Source organism: Lipotes vexillifer, unplaced genomic scaffold (assembly GCF_000442215.2).
Source record: "Lipotes vexillifer unplaced genomic scaffold, Lipotes_vexillifer_v1.1 scaffold97, whole genome shotgun sequence".
Taxonomy (NCBI): Eukaryota; Metazoa; Chordata; class Mammalia; order Artiodactyla; family Lipotidae; genus Lipotes; species Lipotes vexillifer.
In genome coordinates, this window is record NW_006775688.1 from 1037954 (window position 1) to 1059009 (window position 21056).

The 21056-nt window shown below is 37.3% G+C and overlaps 2 protein-coding genes and 1 non-coding gene across 4 annotated transcripts in view; 2 read left to right on the forward strand and 1 right to left on the reverse strand.

The window, feature by feature from the left end:
* Positions 1–129, reverse strand: part of APOBEC4 (apolipoprotein B mRNA editing enzyme catalytic polypeptide like 4) — a 1107-nt gene extending 978 nt beyond the window's left edge. Inside the window, 1 exon segment of the mRNA XM_007472401.1 lies at positions 1–129. This exon segment is cut by the window's left edge and continues 9 nt beyond it. Within this exon segment, the coding sequence (XP_007472463.1) occupies positions 1–129 (129 nt within the window).
* Positions 1–21056, forward strand: part of RGL1 (ral guanine nucleotide dissociation stimulator like 1) — a 292140-nt gene that overhangs the window by 11290 nt on the left and 259794 nt on the right. The window lies entirely within an intron of this gene.
* On the forward strand, positions 13219–13291 carry TRNAE-UUC (transfer RNA glutamic acid (anticodon UUC)). Its single transcript has one exon. It is a non-coding gene; the product is annotated as a tRNA-Glu (tRNA).

Sequence of the window (21056 nt, forward strand, 5' to 3'; positions counted from 1 at the left end):
AACCCTTGCTTCTTCACCTGTCCGAATATGGTAAGGACAATTAGAGCAATCGAGAGAGAATCTCATCCAGTAATAAGGTTTTACTATTGTTCCACGATTGGCTAGGTATTCCTCATATAAGGGCTCCATTACTAGTTTTATTGTCTTCTAGCCACAACCCTAAACAAGGAAGAGAAATTATATATAAAACCAATGCAGGGAAAATGAAAGACAATGCATGAATCTATTGAGCCATACTTTTCTTTAAAGGAATTAGCCTAGCAACTATGGTAGCATCTTTGATTCTAAAAGATAGTGATTTATAGCCATAGATTAGAAAGTTCAGGATTCTAATCCTGAGGGTTAGACAGATCCTGGGTAGGAGACAAAAAAGAAAGGCACAATACACTTTTACCTATTCCATAGATTCTGAGGCAGTAGAGCAAATGGGTTAACAGTGCAAGTTCTAGAAACAGACTGTTTTGTTTCAAATCTAGGCTCTGCTTCTTACCAGCTTCATGACTTTTGGCAAGTTATAGAATGTCTGGGAGCCACAGCTTCCTTCTCTGTAAAATGAGGATAAGAATAGAACCTATCTCACAAGATTATGTCGAGGATTGAATGATGGAATAAATACAAAATGCTTTATCAAGTGCCTGACACATATTAAGGACTCGATACATATTAGCTCTCAGTAGTAACAGTATAAATCCCCCAGGTTATCATGATTCCGGTTTATGACAGTACAGAGAAATAAGCAGGGGTTTTGCATTTTGTTCATAATATTCTTCTTTTGATTCTTTTCTGAATAGGAAAGTATCTAATATATTGTGCAGAGGTTTTGAGTGTGCTTGCATTTAAAATCAGCTATTTCTTCAAATCACTGGCAATAAGTTGGAGGTGGTTTTCTTTTGGGGAATAGAATCTTAGAGTCTGTTTTGCTTAATGGTAAAGACTTCTTGGAGAAGTGCCACTTGAGTATTCTTTGGGTTGTGGACCCTCATTCATTGACATTTGAGAGTTTTATTTCCAGTGGGTGGGTCTTATTAGAGCATTTTGGAAACTTTACTATTCTGGAAAGCAAAGATGATTCTTCAGGATATTCCAAATAAATAGTTTCTTGGACGTTAAGCCCCCAAAGTTAAGATTTTAAGTAATGATTTTTCCTTTACAAAAATATCCCTTCAGTATCATTGTTCCTAAGCAGCAGCCAAGGACATTATAATATAGTTTTAGAAACATTTTAAAGTAACTTTTTATTTTACAAGTATTACGTGTTTCTTTTGTAGAATATTTTTAAAAATGCTGATACATTAAAAAAAACCAAAAACCTCATACCACGTTGTATCAGTTTACATTCCCATCACTGTTAACAGGTCTATTACCCCCAGTCTTTTTGCTGTGTATGTTTGCAATGCACAACATAATTAAACCATATTTTATACCTTGTTTTTTCACTCCGTATTATGTCATGAAGTTTTTCTTCATAAAACACAATGTTCATGGCTATTTTATCACAAAACTATAACAGGTTCTTTCCTCTTATCATTATTATAAATAATACTTTGATGAACATTTCTGTAAATAAATCGTTCATGTCTCCAATTCTTTAATGTAGAGTACTAAAAGTTGTATTATTAGACCAAGCTGTGTCAGATTGCTTCCTAGGATGATGTACCAATTTTGTCACTGTCTCCCAGTGTTGTTTATTATGCCCTTTGTCAATTTGAGAAGTGAGCTTCAGTATCTCTTTGTGGTTATACTTTGTACCTTTTCAATTCCTGGTGAAAAGGTACAAAGTATACCTTTTTACATGCTTATTGGTCTGTAGTATTTATTCTTCTGTGAAAGATATATGATCCCTTACCACTTTTTTTGTTTGTTTGAGGTTTTTCTGATTGATTTGCAATAACTCCTTATGTATCAAGAACATTAGCTGTCATATTTGTTGCAAATATCTTACCTGGTTTATAGAGCCTTTTAATTATGCTGATGGTATTTTGTTTGTTTGTTTTTTGTTTTTTTGCGGTACGCGGGCCTCTCACTGTTGTGGCCTCTCCCGTTGCGGAGCACAGGCTCCAGATGCGCAGGCTCAGCGGCCATGGCTCACGGGCCCAGCCGCTCTGCGGCATGTGGGATCTTCCCGGACCGGGGCACGAACCCGTGTCCCCTGCATCGGCAGGCAGACTCTCAACCACTGCGCCACCAGGGAAGCCCAATTATGCTGATGGTATTTTTAAGTGAGCCAAATTTTACATTTTATGTGGTCTAATTACCATTATGATTTATTTTTTACTACTGTACTTAGAAAAGACTTCCCATCAAAGAGGGGTTTACGTATTCCCCGTTATTTTCTTCTAGTGTGTATGGTTTGTACATTAAACTCTTTGTCCAAGCAGCAAAATGAATAAAGCAGAAAATTTTAAAGGGATAAACTGACCATTGCAACAAAATTAAATCTAATTTATCACTTCAAAAGTATTTATTACAGCCTCTCATATGGAAGCTCTTTGATCAACTTCTGTCTCCCTCAACCTAGATCACCTCAGTATTTGTATTTGATACAGCCTGATCTCCAGGCTGAAACCTGCAGAGTTCCTTTGCTAATCCTGTCCTGGGCAGAAAATATTTTAGGAGCTTCAGCCCAGCTGTTGATGGGATATGACTTTACCCATGTCACCATTATCCTAATGGCTGATATCTCTTCAGTAACTCTGGGCACCACATACCCATCAAATTCCAGATTTCATCTAATCTCTGACTTGTCAACTTAGTCCATAGAATTGGGTGTTTACCTCAGTTGGCTCCTTAGTGCTGTATTTTCCTTCCCTGAGGCTTCTTACACCTTGCATAGATTTTCCATGGGATCCTGGACTCTTTTCCTTCTTAACCCTTGGCAGTGGGCTGATCACCTAGAACCCGACAGCATCTCCTGCTTGATCCTGAGTGTTGTTTTCTCCTTGGATCTGCTCCTCTCTCAGCCTTACTCATGAAACTGGATCTCTCTGAATATCAAAACTTGCTGAAACCAAGACCAAAGTCTCACTTTCTTTTGAATATTGTGCCCTGAATGTGGTCTGCCATTGGGCAGCATACCTCATATCCAGGTTACAACTTAAATTACAATGTCAACTCACCCATAGGAAATTTACAGATTGATTTGGTTAAAATGTTATGGAAGCGGTACCAAGAGGCCCTTTTCTGCCTTTACTTTTTTTTTTTGGAGTGGGGTGTGCAGAGATAACTCTATGTAATAGTCCCAGAATTATCCTTCTGGGAAGGAGAAGTCTTCGTGTTTTCAAGATAAAGGCAGTATGGAGAGTCCTGATTGCTTTTCTAAGCACGCCTTCCTTTGCCTCCCTCTCCTATAGCTATTTTGGCCATGAATGATGCATCATTACTGTCTTAAAGGAGATCTTGAGGACTAGTGGCTTTTATATGTAATGATGGGAGTTCTAGAGTTTCCTTCTTGCTGATGGCTTTTTAGGGTCAACCAACAGCGGTTCCGTATTGGCAGGTCTTCACTTTTTCAGCAGATTTTAATCACCCTTATCTGAAGGGGAAGCAGGAAAGAATTCCTGCCTCCTTTGAACACTTACAGAATTTGTAGTTTATATCATCAATTTGCCATTTATGACAGACTGTCTTGTCTTGTTAACTTTTGGTATCTGACTTTTCGCTCTCTCCTAATCAGGCTGAGACATGTCCTGTTTAACCCAGGGACTACCTCAGGAACCTTGATTGGTTCACAGGCCGGGTTGGCTAAGACTTGTTTCCCCACCTTCCTGCGTCCCTAATACCACCTAGTCCTTTTCCTCCTGCTTTGCCTGTGCTTGGGAAATGCATGTTGCCCTCAGTCAAGCAGATCTACTGGCAGTAGGAAGTAGAGAGCTGCCGAGCCCAGCTCCTGGCATTTACTCCCTGTCAGTGGCCCCCTGGGCTACGGCTGTGAGAGGACAGCCTTCCTTAGTTTAACACAAATGATCCATACATGAGGACAATCTGCTTTCTTTTCACTCAACTAGGATTAGTGAGTACTGGTAAAGCACGGTTTGCACTGGAGTAATTGGAAAATGGAGTTTGCCCTTCCCAATCTGTGCGCAATCTGTTAGCAACTAAAAACAAATGTTAGCAGTTATAATTACCATCATTTTGTCACCAGGCTTGGATCACATTCCAGGTGTTCTAGGAGTTGGTCCATTCCCCTTTTTTCCCCGTTTAAGTCCCATACCCTGTTTCAAGTAGATTCAGTGGGCAATTGTGTTGTAAAATTCACCTCCTGTATCCGTTCAGGACTCTTTCGCAGTTTGTGTCTGTCAGTTCCTTTTTTTTTTTTTTTTTTTAATTTATTGAACTTTGCTATTGTTTCCTTCATTTATTTCTGCTCTGATTTTTTTTTTTTTTAACATCTTTATTGGGGTATAATTGCTTTACAATGGTGTGTTAGTTTCTGCTTTATAACAGAGTGAGTCAGTTATACATATACATATGTTCCCATATCTCTTCCCTCTTTGTCTCCCTCCCTCCCACCCTCCCTATCCCACCCCTCCAGACAGCCACAAAGAACCGAGCCGGTTTCCCTGTGCCATGCGGCTGCTTCCCCCTGGCTATCTACCTTACGTTTGTTAGTATATATTCCTTTGAACTTGGCTGTCCTGAGTTAGAAAGACCTTGCTGAGGTGTGACTGCCTCTAAGAACGCTGTTGAATTGGTGCCATGGTAACGTTTGCAAAGTAGCTACTGCTAGGATATGGCTCTGACACTTATTACTTTATTTGCATTTCAAACCACCTGTTCCAGAGATGAAAATATACATGAATGCATATTCCATTCTGGATAAAAGTGTAATATCTTACTGTTTAAGTGAACGTGTTGGGGTTTTTCGCCCTCTGGCTGCGAGAATCAAGTCCTGAGCTCAGCACCTTTGTTCTGATCTAGAGTAGGTGCCAAGCTTGGGGTGTGGACAAGATTTGTTGGTCCTGTTACCTGTGGAGGTGCCAGGGCCCCTCCTTGGGAGGCTTACCCTTCTGTGAGAGGGAGGCCCCTGCAAAAAGAGCAGAAACTAGACTTCCCCAAAGGGAGGCACTTTCTACTAATAGCCCCACAGTCCCTGAAGCCAGGGCGGGGCGGGGGGTGGGGAGCTCTTTATTTTGTCCAAACCTGGGTTACTGCGTGCTAGCAATTTCCCTCATCTTGCACATTCCCTGGGAGACTCTTGCTATTATGTGTGTGGTTCCCTCCAGTTTAAGACAAGCTTTGACCCTGTATCAGCTGTGGCCCTTCCTCTGTGGCTGATGGAAGAGCCACTCATCCTTCTGCATGCTTTCCCCCTGCCCCATTCGTCTCCACACCGTCTCCTAGTGCACTCGCCGTGTTGATAGTCATGATTCATTGTGCTCACCCTCATTATTCCTGCTCTCCTCTTCCTCAGCCCACTTGAAGGAGTGCGTGGTGATCACTAGTATGTGTTTCCATTAGTTACCATCCGAAGTTCTTAAGCATATATACTACTCTAAAAACAATCCATCAGGGATGATGGAAGCACCTAGAAGGCTTCTTGCAGCAGCATCACCACTCACTTGTGTTTCTCATAGTCAAACTTCCAGTCTCCACAATAGCAACAGCCCTTTCCCTTCTCCTCTCGGAGGCTCCTTCTAGCGTCAATATTTTAGGTTGATCTTTGTGCCTTTTACGGGTCTCAAGTGTATTCATTACCGCCTCAGCTAGCTAATTTTCAGTGACATTTTCCTTCTTTGGTGCTTGCTCACTCTCTTGCATCCCATTCCTTCCCCACCACTGGCCACTGGTCATGCCTTTCTGTCCCTACTTCTTGCCTCCGTTTTCGCTTGCTAACTCAGTGAACTGGTAAATATAAAACCAAAAGTTGATTCTCAAATTTCACCTTTTATTTGACCGTAACAAATGATATTCCACTTAAAAATATTACCTTAAAAATGAACCTCTATCCACTAGTATATTTACCAATTGCATTTTAAGGTAATTTTAGAGATAGGCAATCCCACGTAGCCAGCCAGTTTTTAAAACTGCTCTATTGAGGTGTAACTGACAAATAAAATTATATATATTTACCGTGTATAATTTGATCTTTTGATGTATTTGTATGTTGTGAAATGATCATAACAGTAAAGCTAATTAACATTTTAATCACCTCATATGTGTAAGAGATCATGCAGTATTTGTCTTTCTGTATTTGGTTCATTTCACTTAACAGAATGCCCTCCAGGTTCATCCATGTTGTTGCAAATGGCAGGATTTCCTTCTGAAAGGCTGAATAATATTCCCTTGTATGTATATACCACATTCTTTAACCATTCATCTGTCAACGGACATTTAGGTTGTTTCCGTATCATCACTGTTGTGAATAATTCTGCAATGAGTAAGGGAGTGCAGATATCTCTTTGAGATCCTGATTCCAATTCTTTTGGATGAATACCCGGAAGTGGGATTGCTGGATGATATGGCAGTTCTATTTTTAATTTTTTGCGGAACCACTATACTGTTTTCCATAACGGCTGTAACCAAATTACATTCCCGCCAGCAATGTGCAATGATTCTCTTTTCCCCATCTTCGCCAACACTTGTTATCTTTTGTCATTTTGATAATAGCCATCCTAATAGGTGCGAGGTGATATCTCATTGTGGTTTTGATTTGCATTTCCATGATGATTAATAATGTTTGAGCACCTTTTCATATACCTGTTGGTCATTTGTATGTCTTTTGAGAAATGTCTGTTCAGGTCAGATTGTTTTGTTTCTGCTGTTGAGTTGTATGAGTTCCTTATACATTTTGGACATTAACCCCGTATCAAGTATGTTGTTTGCAAATATTGCTTGCCATTCTGTAGGATGCCATTTTACCCTAAGTTTCTTTTGTTGTGCAGCAGCTTTTTAGTTTGATGCAGTCCCACTTGTCTATTTTTACCTTTGATGCCTGCACTTTTGGTGTCATATTCAAAAAAATCATCACCAAGATCAATGTCAAGAAGCTTTACCCCTATTTTTTCTTCTAGTAGTTTTACAGTTTAAGCTTTTACGTGTAAGTCTTTAATCCAATTTCATTCTTTTGCATGAGCCACCATTTTTTAAGCTACTGTGTTTTTTTTTTTTTTTTTACATCTGTTAGTTTCGAAAACTCTAAAGGAGACTGACTTTGCAAAGATTCCTTTAGGTTGCACAGAATGACTTTTAAAGCTGAATTTAATCACAGAGAAACAAAGGACCTTGATCATGGGATTCCTGCTCACAATTATTATTGCTGAGTTGACATTTACAGGAAGGGAGAAGGGTTGAAGAAACATCTAGATTCCCAAACAGACTTCTTTCTTCTGTCTTCCTTTGTTAACTTGCCATGTTTCATCTTTAGTCAGATGAGTTATGAGATATATTATCTGTATAAAAGTAATATGAAATTATAATGAAGAAGCTTATAAAGGCCAAATTCTTCTATACTGATATATGTTTCTAAAAGACCTTTACTTAGTTTAGTTGTAAACTAAAATTTGTTTCTAATCTATGTTCTGGCATCCCAATTTGGGATATATCCAAGATGGCTTGTGTGTTGCTAGTTGCTTCATATAAGGTGACTTTCACTTTGGGTGGAAAAAAGTAAAATAATTTCTATGTTATTGCTAAAATATTTCACTTTTATTTGAATGTAGTGTGCCCAATTAATTATATAATTCATTGCTTTCATTGCAGTTTGGTTGACACTGAATAATGATGTCCACATTCATGTAGCAGTAACAGACTACTTCAAAAAAGAAACTGAAGAAAAAAAGCAAAGCATGAAATAAAGAAGAGCAGAGAGTTCAGTAGGCTTCATGAAGTTCACTACAGAATTAGGTGGCAAAGATGAGATAAGTGTTAGGGTTGAGAGGAAAGGGAGATAAATAGCAGAGGACGCATCATCTAGCTTGGGGTCATAAGAAGAATGGCCACAGGGTGGCAGCACAGTCTTAAGAGCAGGAAACTTTCTGTTGGACCACCCTTAGTTTGCTAAAACCAGAGTGTGTGTGTGTGTGTGTGTGTGTGTGTGTGTGTGTGTGTGTGTTTGTGTGTCTCCCAACAGTTTATGTTATCCCTTTATTTTTTTTTAACTTTTTATTTTATATTGGAGTATGGTTGATTAACAATGTTGTGTTAGTTTCAGGTGTACAGCAAAGTGATTCAAGTATACATATACAAGTATCTATTCTTTTTCAAATTCTTTCCCCATTTAGGTTGTTACATAATATTGAGCAGAGTTCCCTGTGCTATACAGTAGGTCCTTGTAAAAGCACATTTTTTTTTCTCAGAATTCCTCCATGTTGGTTTTCCCCATTATCCTAGGGAAACACCAACAGATGTTCAGAATCAAAGGTCACTCCTAAAACTTAAACTGAGGAAAAATGCAGCATAAGGCACTATCTTTACTCCCAGATTCTGTATAGATGCTCTAAAAAAGGTTTCAAACTATCTGTGAGGAAGGACCAACTTAAGTTACCAAATCATCATACACTAATGATTTTGTAAAATTTCGATGAAAATGATTGTATTAAAAATGAACAAAAAGACATTGAAATCATAAGCTTATTTTTAAAATAAGTAGTTCAAAAGATATAATCAGATGAACATATAAAAATTTTAAAATTACATTTTAATAAATATAAACAGAACTTGTCTATTTTTGACTGAGCTTTTGATGTCATATCCAGGAAATCATTGCCAAGACCAATGTCATGAAGCTTTCCCTCTATGTTTCCTTCTAGAAATTTTATAGTTTCAGGTCTTTAATCTATTTTGAGGGTTTCATATGTGTGTGTATGTATGGTTTAAGATAGGGTCCAGTTTCATTATTTTGCATGTGGATATCCAGTTTTCCTAACACCGTTTGTTGAAAAGACTGTCTCTTCCCCATTGTGTAATCTTGGCGTCCTTGTCAAAGATCATTTGACTGTATGTGTGTGGTTTGTTTCTGGGCTTTCAGTTCTGTCTCAGTGACCTATATGTCTGTCTTGATGTAAATATAAACAGAACAAACATAACACAGAATACAAAAAGAAAAGGGTTACTAAAATTATTTACATTGTTTATTGAAAGTATATGTATAGATGATTAATACAGAGATTACTATTACTATATTCTACAATTATATTAAACAAAACATTTATGAAGGATATAGTAAATCTCTATATTCAATGTCCTATGTATGTACATTTTATGGACATCATGTATATCCATTTAAAAATTTTTATTCTGACCAACTTGCTTCTTGCTCGTTACTTTATCCAGTCCAGGTTCAATTGATGATAACACTATTTGCAGCATATAATGTATATCCAGGCTGTTTCTATGTTTGTTTTAATAGCATCGTAATAGAGAAAGCCAGTTTCAAGAGGTATGCTGATAGGAATAGAGGAGGAGATTTTAAAGCAATTTCACCAGCTGAAGATACTCATTTTTAATGTTTTTTAAAAACAAAGCAAGTGATGTAGTATTTTCAAAATTCATTGTCAATGCTGCATCAGTGGCCAGTTCCAACAATTTATCCTATAAAGTTATATTAAATTTAAATTATATTTCAATGAATGAGTTTATGGTTCCATGAATTTCCTATGCATGGATCTTCTTTTGATGGACTATAACAATTTTAAACATTCTATCAATTCTGTCAGGTGTTTGGTAATCATTTTGTGCAGATGTGCAATATCGAAATCATTACCTGCTGCATGGATAATTGTTAAATTATGAAACATGACATAACAATCTATGAAAACTGTTCTTCCATGCTTCTAATGTTTATTTTGACTTTTCAGTCATCTGCTACTGGAAAACATGTTACATTTCTTCCTTGTTTTGAAATATTAAGATTATTAACATAACAAAGATTTCAGAAAAATAGGCGAGTCTGGCTGTCTAATGCATATCTTTAAAAAGTTGAGCCGAGGGCTTCCCTGGTGGCGCAGTGGTTGGGAGTCCGCCTGCCGATGCAGGGGACGCGGGTTCGTGCCCGGTCTGGGAAGATCCCACGTGCCGCGGAGCGGCTGGGCGCGTGAGCCATGGCCGCTGAGCCTGCGCGTCCGGAGCCTGTGCTCCGCAAAGGGAGAGACCACAACGGTGAGAGGCCCGCGTACCGCAAAAAAAAAAAAGTTGAGCCCAAACTGGTTTCTTATTTATCAGTAAATCTGAATTTATTCAACGTCCAAACATTCGCTGCAGAACTTTTTTCCTAGATAACCACTGTACCTAGTATACAATTACAGTTGTTTGTGATCAGCTTCCATATTATCACATAAAGAGAATACTCTCAAATGGAATGCGTTAGCTTTTATGTAATTCATATTTTTTACTCTGTCACTAAGCACGTTATTTAGTTTGGCTGACTTTTTTCCATAGTAAAATTTTCTTGATGAAGGAAGAAATGTGTCGCTTTACATTTTGGCTCAAACTCCTTAATCTGAGCAATTACTCTAGAACCTTCTCCTATACAAGATTTAAACTCTGAATCACATTTACTGATATAGATCATACAGGGTCACATCAAATTTCTCTAAAGTTTTCTAAATACTTTCAGTTTCTATACTTACCTTGTTCACACTGGTAGCAGTTTATGGATGGGCACTGGTTCACAGATTCAGCTTTGAGTGATATTGCTTTCATGTGCTTCTTCAGCCCCACTTAAGTCACTATTGGGTAGTGATTCTACTTAACTAAGTTCACTGAATTTTATTTAGGTTAATTCCTCTGTCTAGCTTATAATATAAACGATAAAGAATTTAAATGAAAATATCGTTTGTTGAACTGAGATGAACATTTACTGAATGCCTACTCTGCCAAAAATTTTACATGCCTCACATCCTTAAGAGGTGATGTTATTACAATGTCCATTTTACAGATAAAGAAACTGAGGTTCAGAGTGTTTAACTAATGCTCAAGGTAACATAGCCAGTAATCGGTAAAGCTGGGATTTGAGCGCTCTACAACTCTTTTCTTTACACCAGGATCTCTCCATCATATCCTACTTTTTAGAGCAAAAAGAAAATAATTTCAAATTAATGACCTAGCCTTAAGATGAATGGGAAAAATTATATTTCAAAAGTGAGAAATGATAAAGACAACAAAGAGAAGAAAATGTAGGAAAAGTATATCGTGATAAAATGATAAGTATGTGTGGGAAAACAGCTGGAAATGTTTGTGGCAAGAGGAAATTTTAAAAATGAACTTTATTGAGGTATCATTTACATATAATAAAATGCACCCATCTCAAGTGTACAGTTTTATGAGTTTTGACAAATGTATGTACTCATGTTACCATCATTACAATAAAAATAGAGAACATTTCTATCAGTCCCAAATTTCCCGTGTCGCTGCCTTCCCTATTAATCACCATCTCCCATGGCTCTAGGGAAGTTTCATCTATTAGCTGTTACTATAGATTAGATTTGTGTTTTCCAAAGTTTCACATAAATGAACTCATGAAGTATGAACTCTGGGTCTTTTGCTTATTGCCTAGCATAATGTTTTTGAGAGTCATCATGTAATTATGTATAGCAGTAGTTTGTTCCTTTTTAATACTGAGTAATATTCCATTGTATAGATATACTATAATTCATCTATTCATCTGTTGATGAACATTTGTGTTGTTGCTAGTTTTGGGTGATTATAAAAAAAGCTGCTCTGAACATTCATGTCCAAGTGTTTGTGGGGACATGTGTTTCTTTCTTTTGGGCAAATACTTAAGAGTGGAATTGCTAGGTTGTATGATAAATGCATCTCAACTTTCTAAGAACTGCCAAACTGTTTTCCAAAGTGGTTTATTATTTTATATTCCCACTAGCAACATATGAGCACTCCAGTTATTCCATATCCTTGCCAGCATTTGATATTGTCAGTGAAAGGAAGTATTTAACATATCAATTTAGAAAGATGAGTTTCTTTTAAGCTTGTCATTTGGCAGGAAGGGAGTGAATAGTGGATGAGATTCTGTAGTACTTCTGTTTCTTCATTTGGTTAGCTAATGCTCAATAAATCTCCAAGGGCACCATACTTATTGATATTTAGCTTATCACTGCTTTCAGCTCCTCTTGTCCCAATCTCTTCCAATTGAAGTCCTTGATAGTGCTGAGTTGAGCTCAGTTCAGTCTTCTCCCTCAATTAGGACAGAATATGTGGCAGCTGAGATAAAATATTATGATCGTAGACTCAGTAGAAGATAAGGTGAGCTCTGAAAATCCTCCGAGTGGTTGCTGTTAAGAAGTCTATTGAGTCTAATTGTTGTTTCACTACAGATATATTTTTTTAGCCCTATAATATTGTTTTGATTACTGTGTGAGATTCAGGTGTGTAGCATTGTAATTCAACATCTGTGTACACTACAAAGTGGTCACTACCACAAGTCTAGTTACCATCCATCAACATACAGTTGACCCCCTTCACCCATTTCACGCACTCTCAGCACCCTTCCCCTCTGGTGATCACTAATCTGATCTCTGTATCTACGAGTTTGTTTTTGTTTTATTTTGCTTGCTCATTTGTTTGGGGTTTTTAGGCTTCACATATAAATGAAACCATATCTGACTTATTTCACTTAGCCTAACACCTTCAAAGTCCATCTATGTTGTCACACATGGCAGGGTTTCATTCTTCTTTATGGCTGAATAGTATTCTAATGTGTATATATGCCACATCTTCTTTATCCATTTATCCACTGATAGACATTTAGGTTGTTTCCATATCCTAGCTATCGTATATAATGCTGCAATGAACATAGGGGTGCATATATCTTTTTGAATTAGTGTTTTTGTGCTCTTCAGGTAAGTACCCAGAAGTGGAATAGGTGGGTCATATAATAGTTCTAGTCTTAGTTCTTTGAGGGATCTCCATACTGTTTTCCATAGTGACTGTACCAATTTACAGTCCCACCAACAGTGTAGGATTCCCTTTTCTTCATATCCTCTCCAACATTTGTTATTCCTTGTCTTTTCAATAGTAGCCATTCTAACATGTGTGAGACATAGTCTCATTGTGATTTTCTTTTGCTCTTTATAGATAATTTATGTTTTATCTGATAACTTTTAAGACACTTTCTTTGCCTTTCATATCTTATAGTTTCCAATGTGATGTGCTTAAGGTGTGGATTTAGTTTTATTTATCCTGCTTGAAACTCAAATTTGGTAATCCTTATTTCTCATTAATTCTGGAAAATAGCCATTATCTCTTAAAAAAATTTTAATAGGGAATTCCCTGGAGGTCCAGTGGTTAGGACTCTGTGCTTTCATTGCAGAGGGCCCAGGTTCAATCCCTGGTCAGGGAACTAAGATCCCGCAAGCAGTGTGGCCAAAAAAAGTTTTTTTTTAAAAAACATTTTATTTGTAAATAGTTTCAAACTTAGAAGAAAGTTGCAAAAGTAAACATAGTAACAAGGAACACTCCTAGACCTTTTATCCAGATTCACTTACTGTTAACATTTACATCATTTGCTTTGTCATTTGTGCTTCTTGACATCTCCTTTGTTCTCTCTCCCTGTCTCTCTCTGTATTTTTTTCTGAACTATTTTATGTCATTCATTATCTCTTTAAATATTCCTCTCCTCCATTTTCTCTTCTTTTGGAACATGGAATAGGTATATGTTGAACCTTCTCATTTATCCTGTATGACTCAATTTGTCCATTGCAATTCCAGTTATTCATCTTTCAGTGTCACATTCCAGGTATTTTCTCCAGATCAGTCATCTAGGTCTCCACTTTTTTCTACAGGTCTGTTAATCTGCTGTTTAACTCACTTATTGAGTATTTAAAATCAATGAGTGTATCATTTCTAATTTTATTTTGTGCTTGTATTTTTCTCCAGTTTTATATTTTTGGGTTTTTCATCTTTATTTTACATGTTCTTATTATATAGTCTGTAACAAATAATTCAATTATCTTTAAAGTTCTTGTGGCTTTAACTCTGTTTTTTGTTATTTCTGCCTATTCTTGCTTATGGTGGATTGCTCCTTTGGGTGTTGTAAAATTTTGTTTTGTCAGTCATGCTTGTTTTCTCAGTCATGGAGATCCTGTGTGGCCTGCACTGAAGGCATATCTCTCCAGAGCAGTGGTTCTTAGTCTTTGCTACACATTGGAATCACCTAGTGAGCCTTTAAAATTAGGATGGCAGGTTGAACCCCAGACAGATTAACTCAGATACTCTGAATGTGAGACTGAAGCATCAAAGTTTTTAAAGCTCTACCATCAAGGTTGAGAACCACTGCTCCAGAGAGAGTTTGCCTTTCATTTTTACAGGTACTGCAAGTGTGTTTCCCACCCTTGATCACTTTAATATTAATTTCTCAGCTCTGGGTTCCTGAATTACATAGGTAGGATAATTCTTTTTAACAGTAGAAAGACATTTTTAATAGGGAATATCAGTATACCAATTTGATTCTTTTTGATTGTTTTGTTTTGTTCTGTTTTCTAATTTCATTGAGGAATAATGGACAAATGTAATTGTATGTATTTAAAGTGTAAAAGGTGATGATTTTATATATGTATACATTGTAGAACGATTATGCAAGATCAAGCTAATTAACACATCTATTGCTTCATGCAGTTAACTCTTTTTTTTTCTCTTGTGGTGAGCATGCTTAAGATCTACTCTCAGCAACTTTCAAGTATATAGTATATAATAGCATAGTATTAACTACAGTCACCTTGCTGTACATTAGATTCTTAAAACTTATAACTGAAAGTTTGGCCCTTTGACCTACATCTTCCCATTTACTTCTCCTCCTAACTCTTGGTAACCACCATTTTACTCTCTTTCTATGAAGTCAGGTTTGTTTTGTTTTGTTCAGGTTCCACTTGTAATACTGTACAGTATTTGTCTTTCTGTGCTGTCTAGCTTCTTTCATTTAGTATAATGCCTTCCAGGTTCATCCATGTTGTTGCAAATGGCAGGATTTCCTTTTTTATGGCTGAATAATATTCCACCGTATAGATATACCACATTTTCTTTATCCATTCATCTGTTGATGGACATTTAAGTTGTTTCCATATTTTGGCTGTTGTGAATAGTGCTGCAATGAACACAGGAGTGCAGATATATCTTCCAGTTACCAATTTCATTTCCTTTGGCTATATACCTAGAAGTGGGATTGTTGGATCATATGGTAGTTCTACTTTTGGAGAAACCACTATGAGGTTTTTATAATGGTTGTAACAGTTAACATTTCCACTAATAGTGTATAATGATTCATTTTTCTCCACATTCTCACCAATGTTGGTTAACGTTTGTCTTTTTGATAATAGCTATCTTAACAGGTGTGAAATGGTATCTCATCATGGTTTTAATTTGCATTTCCCTAAAGATTAGTGATGTTGAACACCTTTTCATGTGCCTTTTGGCCATTTGGAAAAATGTCTGTTCAGGTCCTTTACCTATTTTTAATTGGATTATTTGCTTTTTTTTTGCCACTTAGTTGTGTGAGATCTTTATATTTTTTGGATATTGACCCCTTATCAGATATGTGGTTTGCAAATATTTTCTCTCTTTCTGTAAGTTGCCTTTTCAATTTATTGATTGTTGCTTTTGCTCTGCAGAAGCTTTTTAGTTTGATGTAGTCCCACTTGTTTATTTCGGCTTTTGTGCTCTTGATCTCTTATCCAAAAAAATCACTGCAAAGACCAATGTCAAGGAGCTTTCACCCTATGTTTTCTTCTAGAAGTTTTATGGTTTCAGGTTTTACATTTAAGTCTTTAATACATTTCACATTAACTTTTATGAGTGGTGTAAGATGGGGGGTCCAGTCACTCCATTCTTTTGCATGTGAATATCCAGTTTTCTCAGCACCATTTGTTGAAGAGACTGCCCTTTCCTATTATGTGTTCTTGGTGTCTTTTTCTGAGTTTAGTTGACTCTATATACAAAGGTTTATTTCTGAGCTTTCTAGTCTGTTCCATTGGTCTATGTACCAGTACCATACTCTTCTGATTACCATAGCTTTGTAGTATAGTTTGAAATCAGAATGTATGATGTCTCCAGCTTTATTCATTCACAAGATTGCTTTGGCTATTCAAGGTCTTTTGTGGTTCCATACAAATTTTAGTGTAGTTTTTCTATTTCTGTGAAAAATGACAGTAGAATTTTGATAGGGATAGCATTGAATTTGTAGATCTCTTTGGGTGGTATAAACATTTTAGCAATATTAATTCTTCCAATCCAAGAACACTGGATTTCCAGTATTAGTTTGTGTTTTCTTCAATTTCTTTCATCAGTGCCTTATAGTTTTCAGTGTACAGATATTTCACATCCTTGGTTAAATTTATTCCTAAGTATATTGTTGTTTTTGATGTTACTGTAAATGGAATTGCTTTTAAAATTTCTTTCAGATAGCTCATTGTTAGTGTATAGAAGCACAATTGATTTTTCTATATTGATTTTTTATCCTACAACTTTGCTGATTTCATTTATTAGTTGTAACAGGTTTTTTTGATGGAGTCTTTAGGGGTTTTCATATCTAAGATCATCTCATCTGCAAACAGGGATTAATTTTACTTCTTAATTTCTAATTTGGATACCTTTTAGTTATCTTTCTTGCCTAATTGCTGTGGCTAGGACTTACAGTAGTATATGTTGAACAGAAGTGGTGAGAGTGGGCATGCTTGTTTTTTTCCTGATCTTAGAAGAAAGGCTTTTAACTTTTCACCATTGAGTAGGGTGTTAGCTGTGGGCTTGTCATATATGGCTTTTATTATGTTGGGGTGTATTGCTTCTATAACTAATTTGTTGAGAGTTTTATCTTGAAGGGATGTGAATTTTGTCAAATGCTTTTTCTGCATCTAATGAAATTATCATTCTGTTAATGTGGTGTGTATTACATTTATTGATCTGTGTATGTTGAACCATCCTTGCATCCCAGGGATAAATCCCACTTGATCATGATATATGACCCTTTTACTGTGCTGCTGAAGTCAGTTTATTAGTATTTTGTTGAGAATGTTCACCACATCTATGTTCATCAGGGATATTGACCTGTAATTTTCTTTTCTTGTAGCATCTTCACCTGGCTTCAGTATCAGGGTAATGCCAGCCTCCTAAAATGAGTTTGGAAGTGTTCCTTCCTTTCAATTAGGTAGTAAAATTTGATCCTTGTGTTTGGGGAAGCTCCCCCTGCCCCAGACGTCTATGCTGAGATAGACAGTTTCCTTGTCATCTCTTTTTACTGAGAAGGTAGCCCTTTGAGGGCTTATAGGGGCAAGGAGGGGCTCTGTTCCACTTCTTCACATTGAACAAACCCGAGGCTTTATCATCTATTTCCACATGGCTGTGAAAACCCAAGCTTCCTACTTACCCATATCAACAAGTACTCTCTGGACAGCCTAAATGTCAGTGCCAATATAACACATCTATGTTTATGTTCTTCCCTGGTTTTAGGAAGAATTTCCCAAATTTCTAGAATTTCCCTCACTTCCCTGTGACTCATATTTTATCCAACACTTCTAGGTTGTTTTTTTTTTTTTTTTTTTTGTGGACTTAGATCACAACATTGCTGGAAATAGAAGTCTTGCTCTGACTGTGAATCTGTACCTCAGGGCCATACCTTGTCCTTGAATTCATTCTCCTGTTCCCAAAGTCTGCCTGAATCAAGTGTGAACTTGCTGTGTCTTTAGCCATGGTACATTGGGTTTGCAAGCGTCCACCTGGTAGACAGACCTCTGGAGCTTGTATGTGTTTCCCTAGACAGTGCCTGGCCTGGTCTTGGCTTCATTTGATCCAGCTGGTCTGTGTTGCCAAGGTCCCATCATGCTTCAAATTCCACCCTACCTGAATTATGTCAACCTTTATTCTTTTTCTTCTGCTTCCAAATCTCTGTCTTCATTCACTTGTCAAACTTAAGTCTGGTTTCAGTTTATTTCCTGAACTCATCTTTCCACAAAGGACTCTGTCCCTGATTTGAGAGCCTGTAGTGTGGTTTATAGCAATGTGGGAATGGGTCCAACTCAGGATTCAGGTTTCTAAGATGCCCAGATGGTCTTAGCAAAAAGCTTCTTACTTTCCACTTCATTTCAAAACCACTTAGCTTGAGTACGTAAATTTCAAAGACTTTCTATTACATGTTGGTAATATATGTACCTATAGTATTAATTGAGGGTAAATACTGAATTTTTCATTTTGTCAGAAAGAGGAGTTTACAGTTGAGGATATCTTTTTATTTACTTTTATTTGTTTAATTTATGTGTAGCCATCTCCCTGTAATACCAAATAAAACCAGCTGTGGCTGGATTGTGGCTGTTCTGGTCCATGTGCCCTTTTCCTCTGAGACCTTGTGAGGAAACTGAGTTTGGTGAAAAGCATCCAGTGAGCTCTTGACAGTATTGGATAGATCATTTACCCCAATTTGGACTTTCTTATTTCTTTTAGGAAGCCCTGTGGAGATCACCACTGAAACCTCAGTCTTACTCAGAAAGCAGCCCATAGCCCTGTACCAATGGTGTTAGCATTTGATCATGAACACGGCTCTAAGGATTAACCAAGATACCTGGTGGCGAGAGAGCACTATGTGCTAGTAATAAGCCCACAGGAATTGTGGGTTGTATGGTTGGTCAAATCTAATAGAATTTTTAATCTTTATCAATTGTATCCTTTGGGGTTTGCGTTAGTGTCTTCCTTTCAATTGTTTTGTTCTTGTTTAGATTGCTCTTCCTACTTTGTCTTCTCTTTCTTGGCAGTATCTTCAAAATGAGTCAGGAGGGTCTCCCAGAAGTGGCCTTTGAGGATTGTTGCAATGTATATACCTGTCAAAAAGGATTGCCCGAACCCTGTTGAAAGCTATTTTACACATCAGGTCCTGAGCCAGTCTCCACTCTTCTGTTCTGATCTGATCATCCAGAATGATCTGAAAGAAAACCATGAGAGCTAATTATAGAGCCCAGAGTAATTTTCAGATGCCTTTTTTCCTTCTTTTTCTCATGCAGGGTACTTAGGAATCTCGCACTCTTGGTGAACCCAATTTACATTTTTGTTGGGATTGGGAAAGTGGGATTTTAGACTTTATTTTGAAGGCAAAACTCGTTAATTTACTTAGGAAGCACTTAAATTCTATTTAGTTTTATTTCTCTCCTCTCTCTCTGTTCTCTTTTTTTCTGTTTTTCCCTCCCTTCCTCTCTCTTTCTCTTCCTCCCTCCCTACCTCCTTCTCTTCCTTCTTTCCTTTCCTTCCCTTTCTTCCCTTACTCCTTCCTCCCTTCCTCCCTTTCTTGCCTCCCTTCTTTCTTTTCTTGTCTCCTTACAACTTTCCTTCTTTCGTTACATCTTGGTAGCTTGGAAAATACCTAAGTATTTTGGAAAATGGACATTGTTGAAGGGAAAATATTATTTCTGTTACAAAAATGTGGTTCAGAATAATGAGATCTCAGATTTGGAAAGAAAACCTAATATTTTTCTATTCCAGCCATTTAACTAATACTTGAATCCCAGCCATTTAACTAATACTTGAATCCCTTCTACTCTATTTGTAGCCTATGATGGGATACCTACATCACCTACAGTGATGGGGCGCTCTCTTTGTTCTGAAATAACCCATTAAAACTTTGAACTGCTCTGGCAGTTATTTAGTTATTGTTTACGTTGAGTTAAAACATACTTTCATGTAACATCTGTCCACTGCTCTTTAGTTTCTCGTCCTGGGGCCATATACAGCGGTATTTTTCAAATTTTAGGCTAAAATCCAGGGTTGTAAAATAATTTTAGTTGGGTATGACCAGCATTAAAAGAGGAGGAGGAGAAGAAATGGAGTAGAATAGAATAGAAGATATCATAGCGTATCACAAGTAGTAAGGTTTTCATGAAACTTTTGTCTTGATTGAATAATTATTTAATTATATAATTAACTGCATATGTGAACTGGATCTCAATGGCTAGAAGAAGTTTGTACGCTGATGAGAAGAATGTGTCTAAAAAAAAAAATAGACTGTGTCTAACTTTTCTTCCCTATGACCATCCTATAGCTGAGCCATTCTCATGAACTACCAACTGTTTTCTTCCCTAAGCTAAGTATTTCCTTCTACTCATCCGTATGTATCATCATCTCACATCTCCTTGCCATCTTTAATACATGCTCATATACCTAGTTTGTATGAAAACCATGGGCCTGGAATCAAAACAATGTCCCTAGCTGTGCTCTGACGGAAACAGAGGCAAGCAGGACTATCCTTTGCCTGATTCAATGCATTTCGGTGCAGCCCAAGGTTATATATTGTAGTGGTTAAATGCACACACCCAGGGGCCACTGGCTTTGGAGTCCAATTCTTCAGCTACTGTAAACCTTAGGGTAAGCTGAATAGTAACCTTGAGCAAGTTATTTAACCTCTCTGTGACTCAATTTTTTCATCTGCATATAGGATAATGATATTCCGTAATATTTTTGTGAATATTAAATGAGTCAATACATGTAAAGGACTTAATGCCAGGCATATAGTAAGCACTCAGTGAACTAATATATATATATATATATATATATATATATATATATATATTTTTTTTTTTTTTGCGGTACGTGGGCCTCTCACTGTTGTGGCCTCTCCCGTTGCGGAGCACAGGCTCCGGACGTGCAGGCTCAGCGGCCATGGCTCACGGCACGTGGGATCTTCCCGGACCGGGACCTGCGTCGGCAGGCGGACTCTCAACCACTGTGCCACCAGGGAAGCCCGAACTAATATATTTTTAAAGCAATTACAGCAAATCGTTGATCCATTTAACTTTTTATCAACTCAAATGTCTAGAGCTTTTGGTGTGTGCTGTAAGTAGTGCAATCGTACGTCCCAGTTTGCTGAGGGCAGCCCCAATTTGCACCTGTTGTCCTAGCATAATTAACAGTGACCGCTTTTACTCTCAAAAGTGGCCCAGATAGAACCTCATGTCTGATTATTCTAAACTATATTCTTGGAGTAGGAATTAATATTTTCCCCAGTTACATGCCACCCTAGCTAAAAACTGCACCTTCTCTCACTAAGTACGTGATCAATTTTGGATTTACGTGGAAGACCTTTTTTCTCTTTCTATTGAAACTTCACCTCAATTCTCTGCCCACTACCCCTCTTTCCC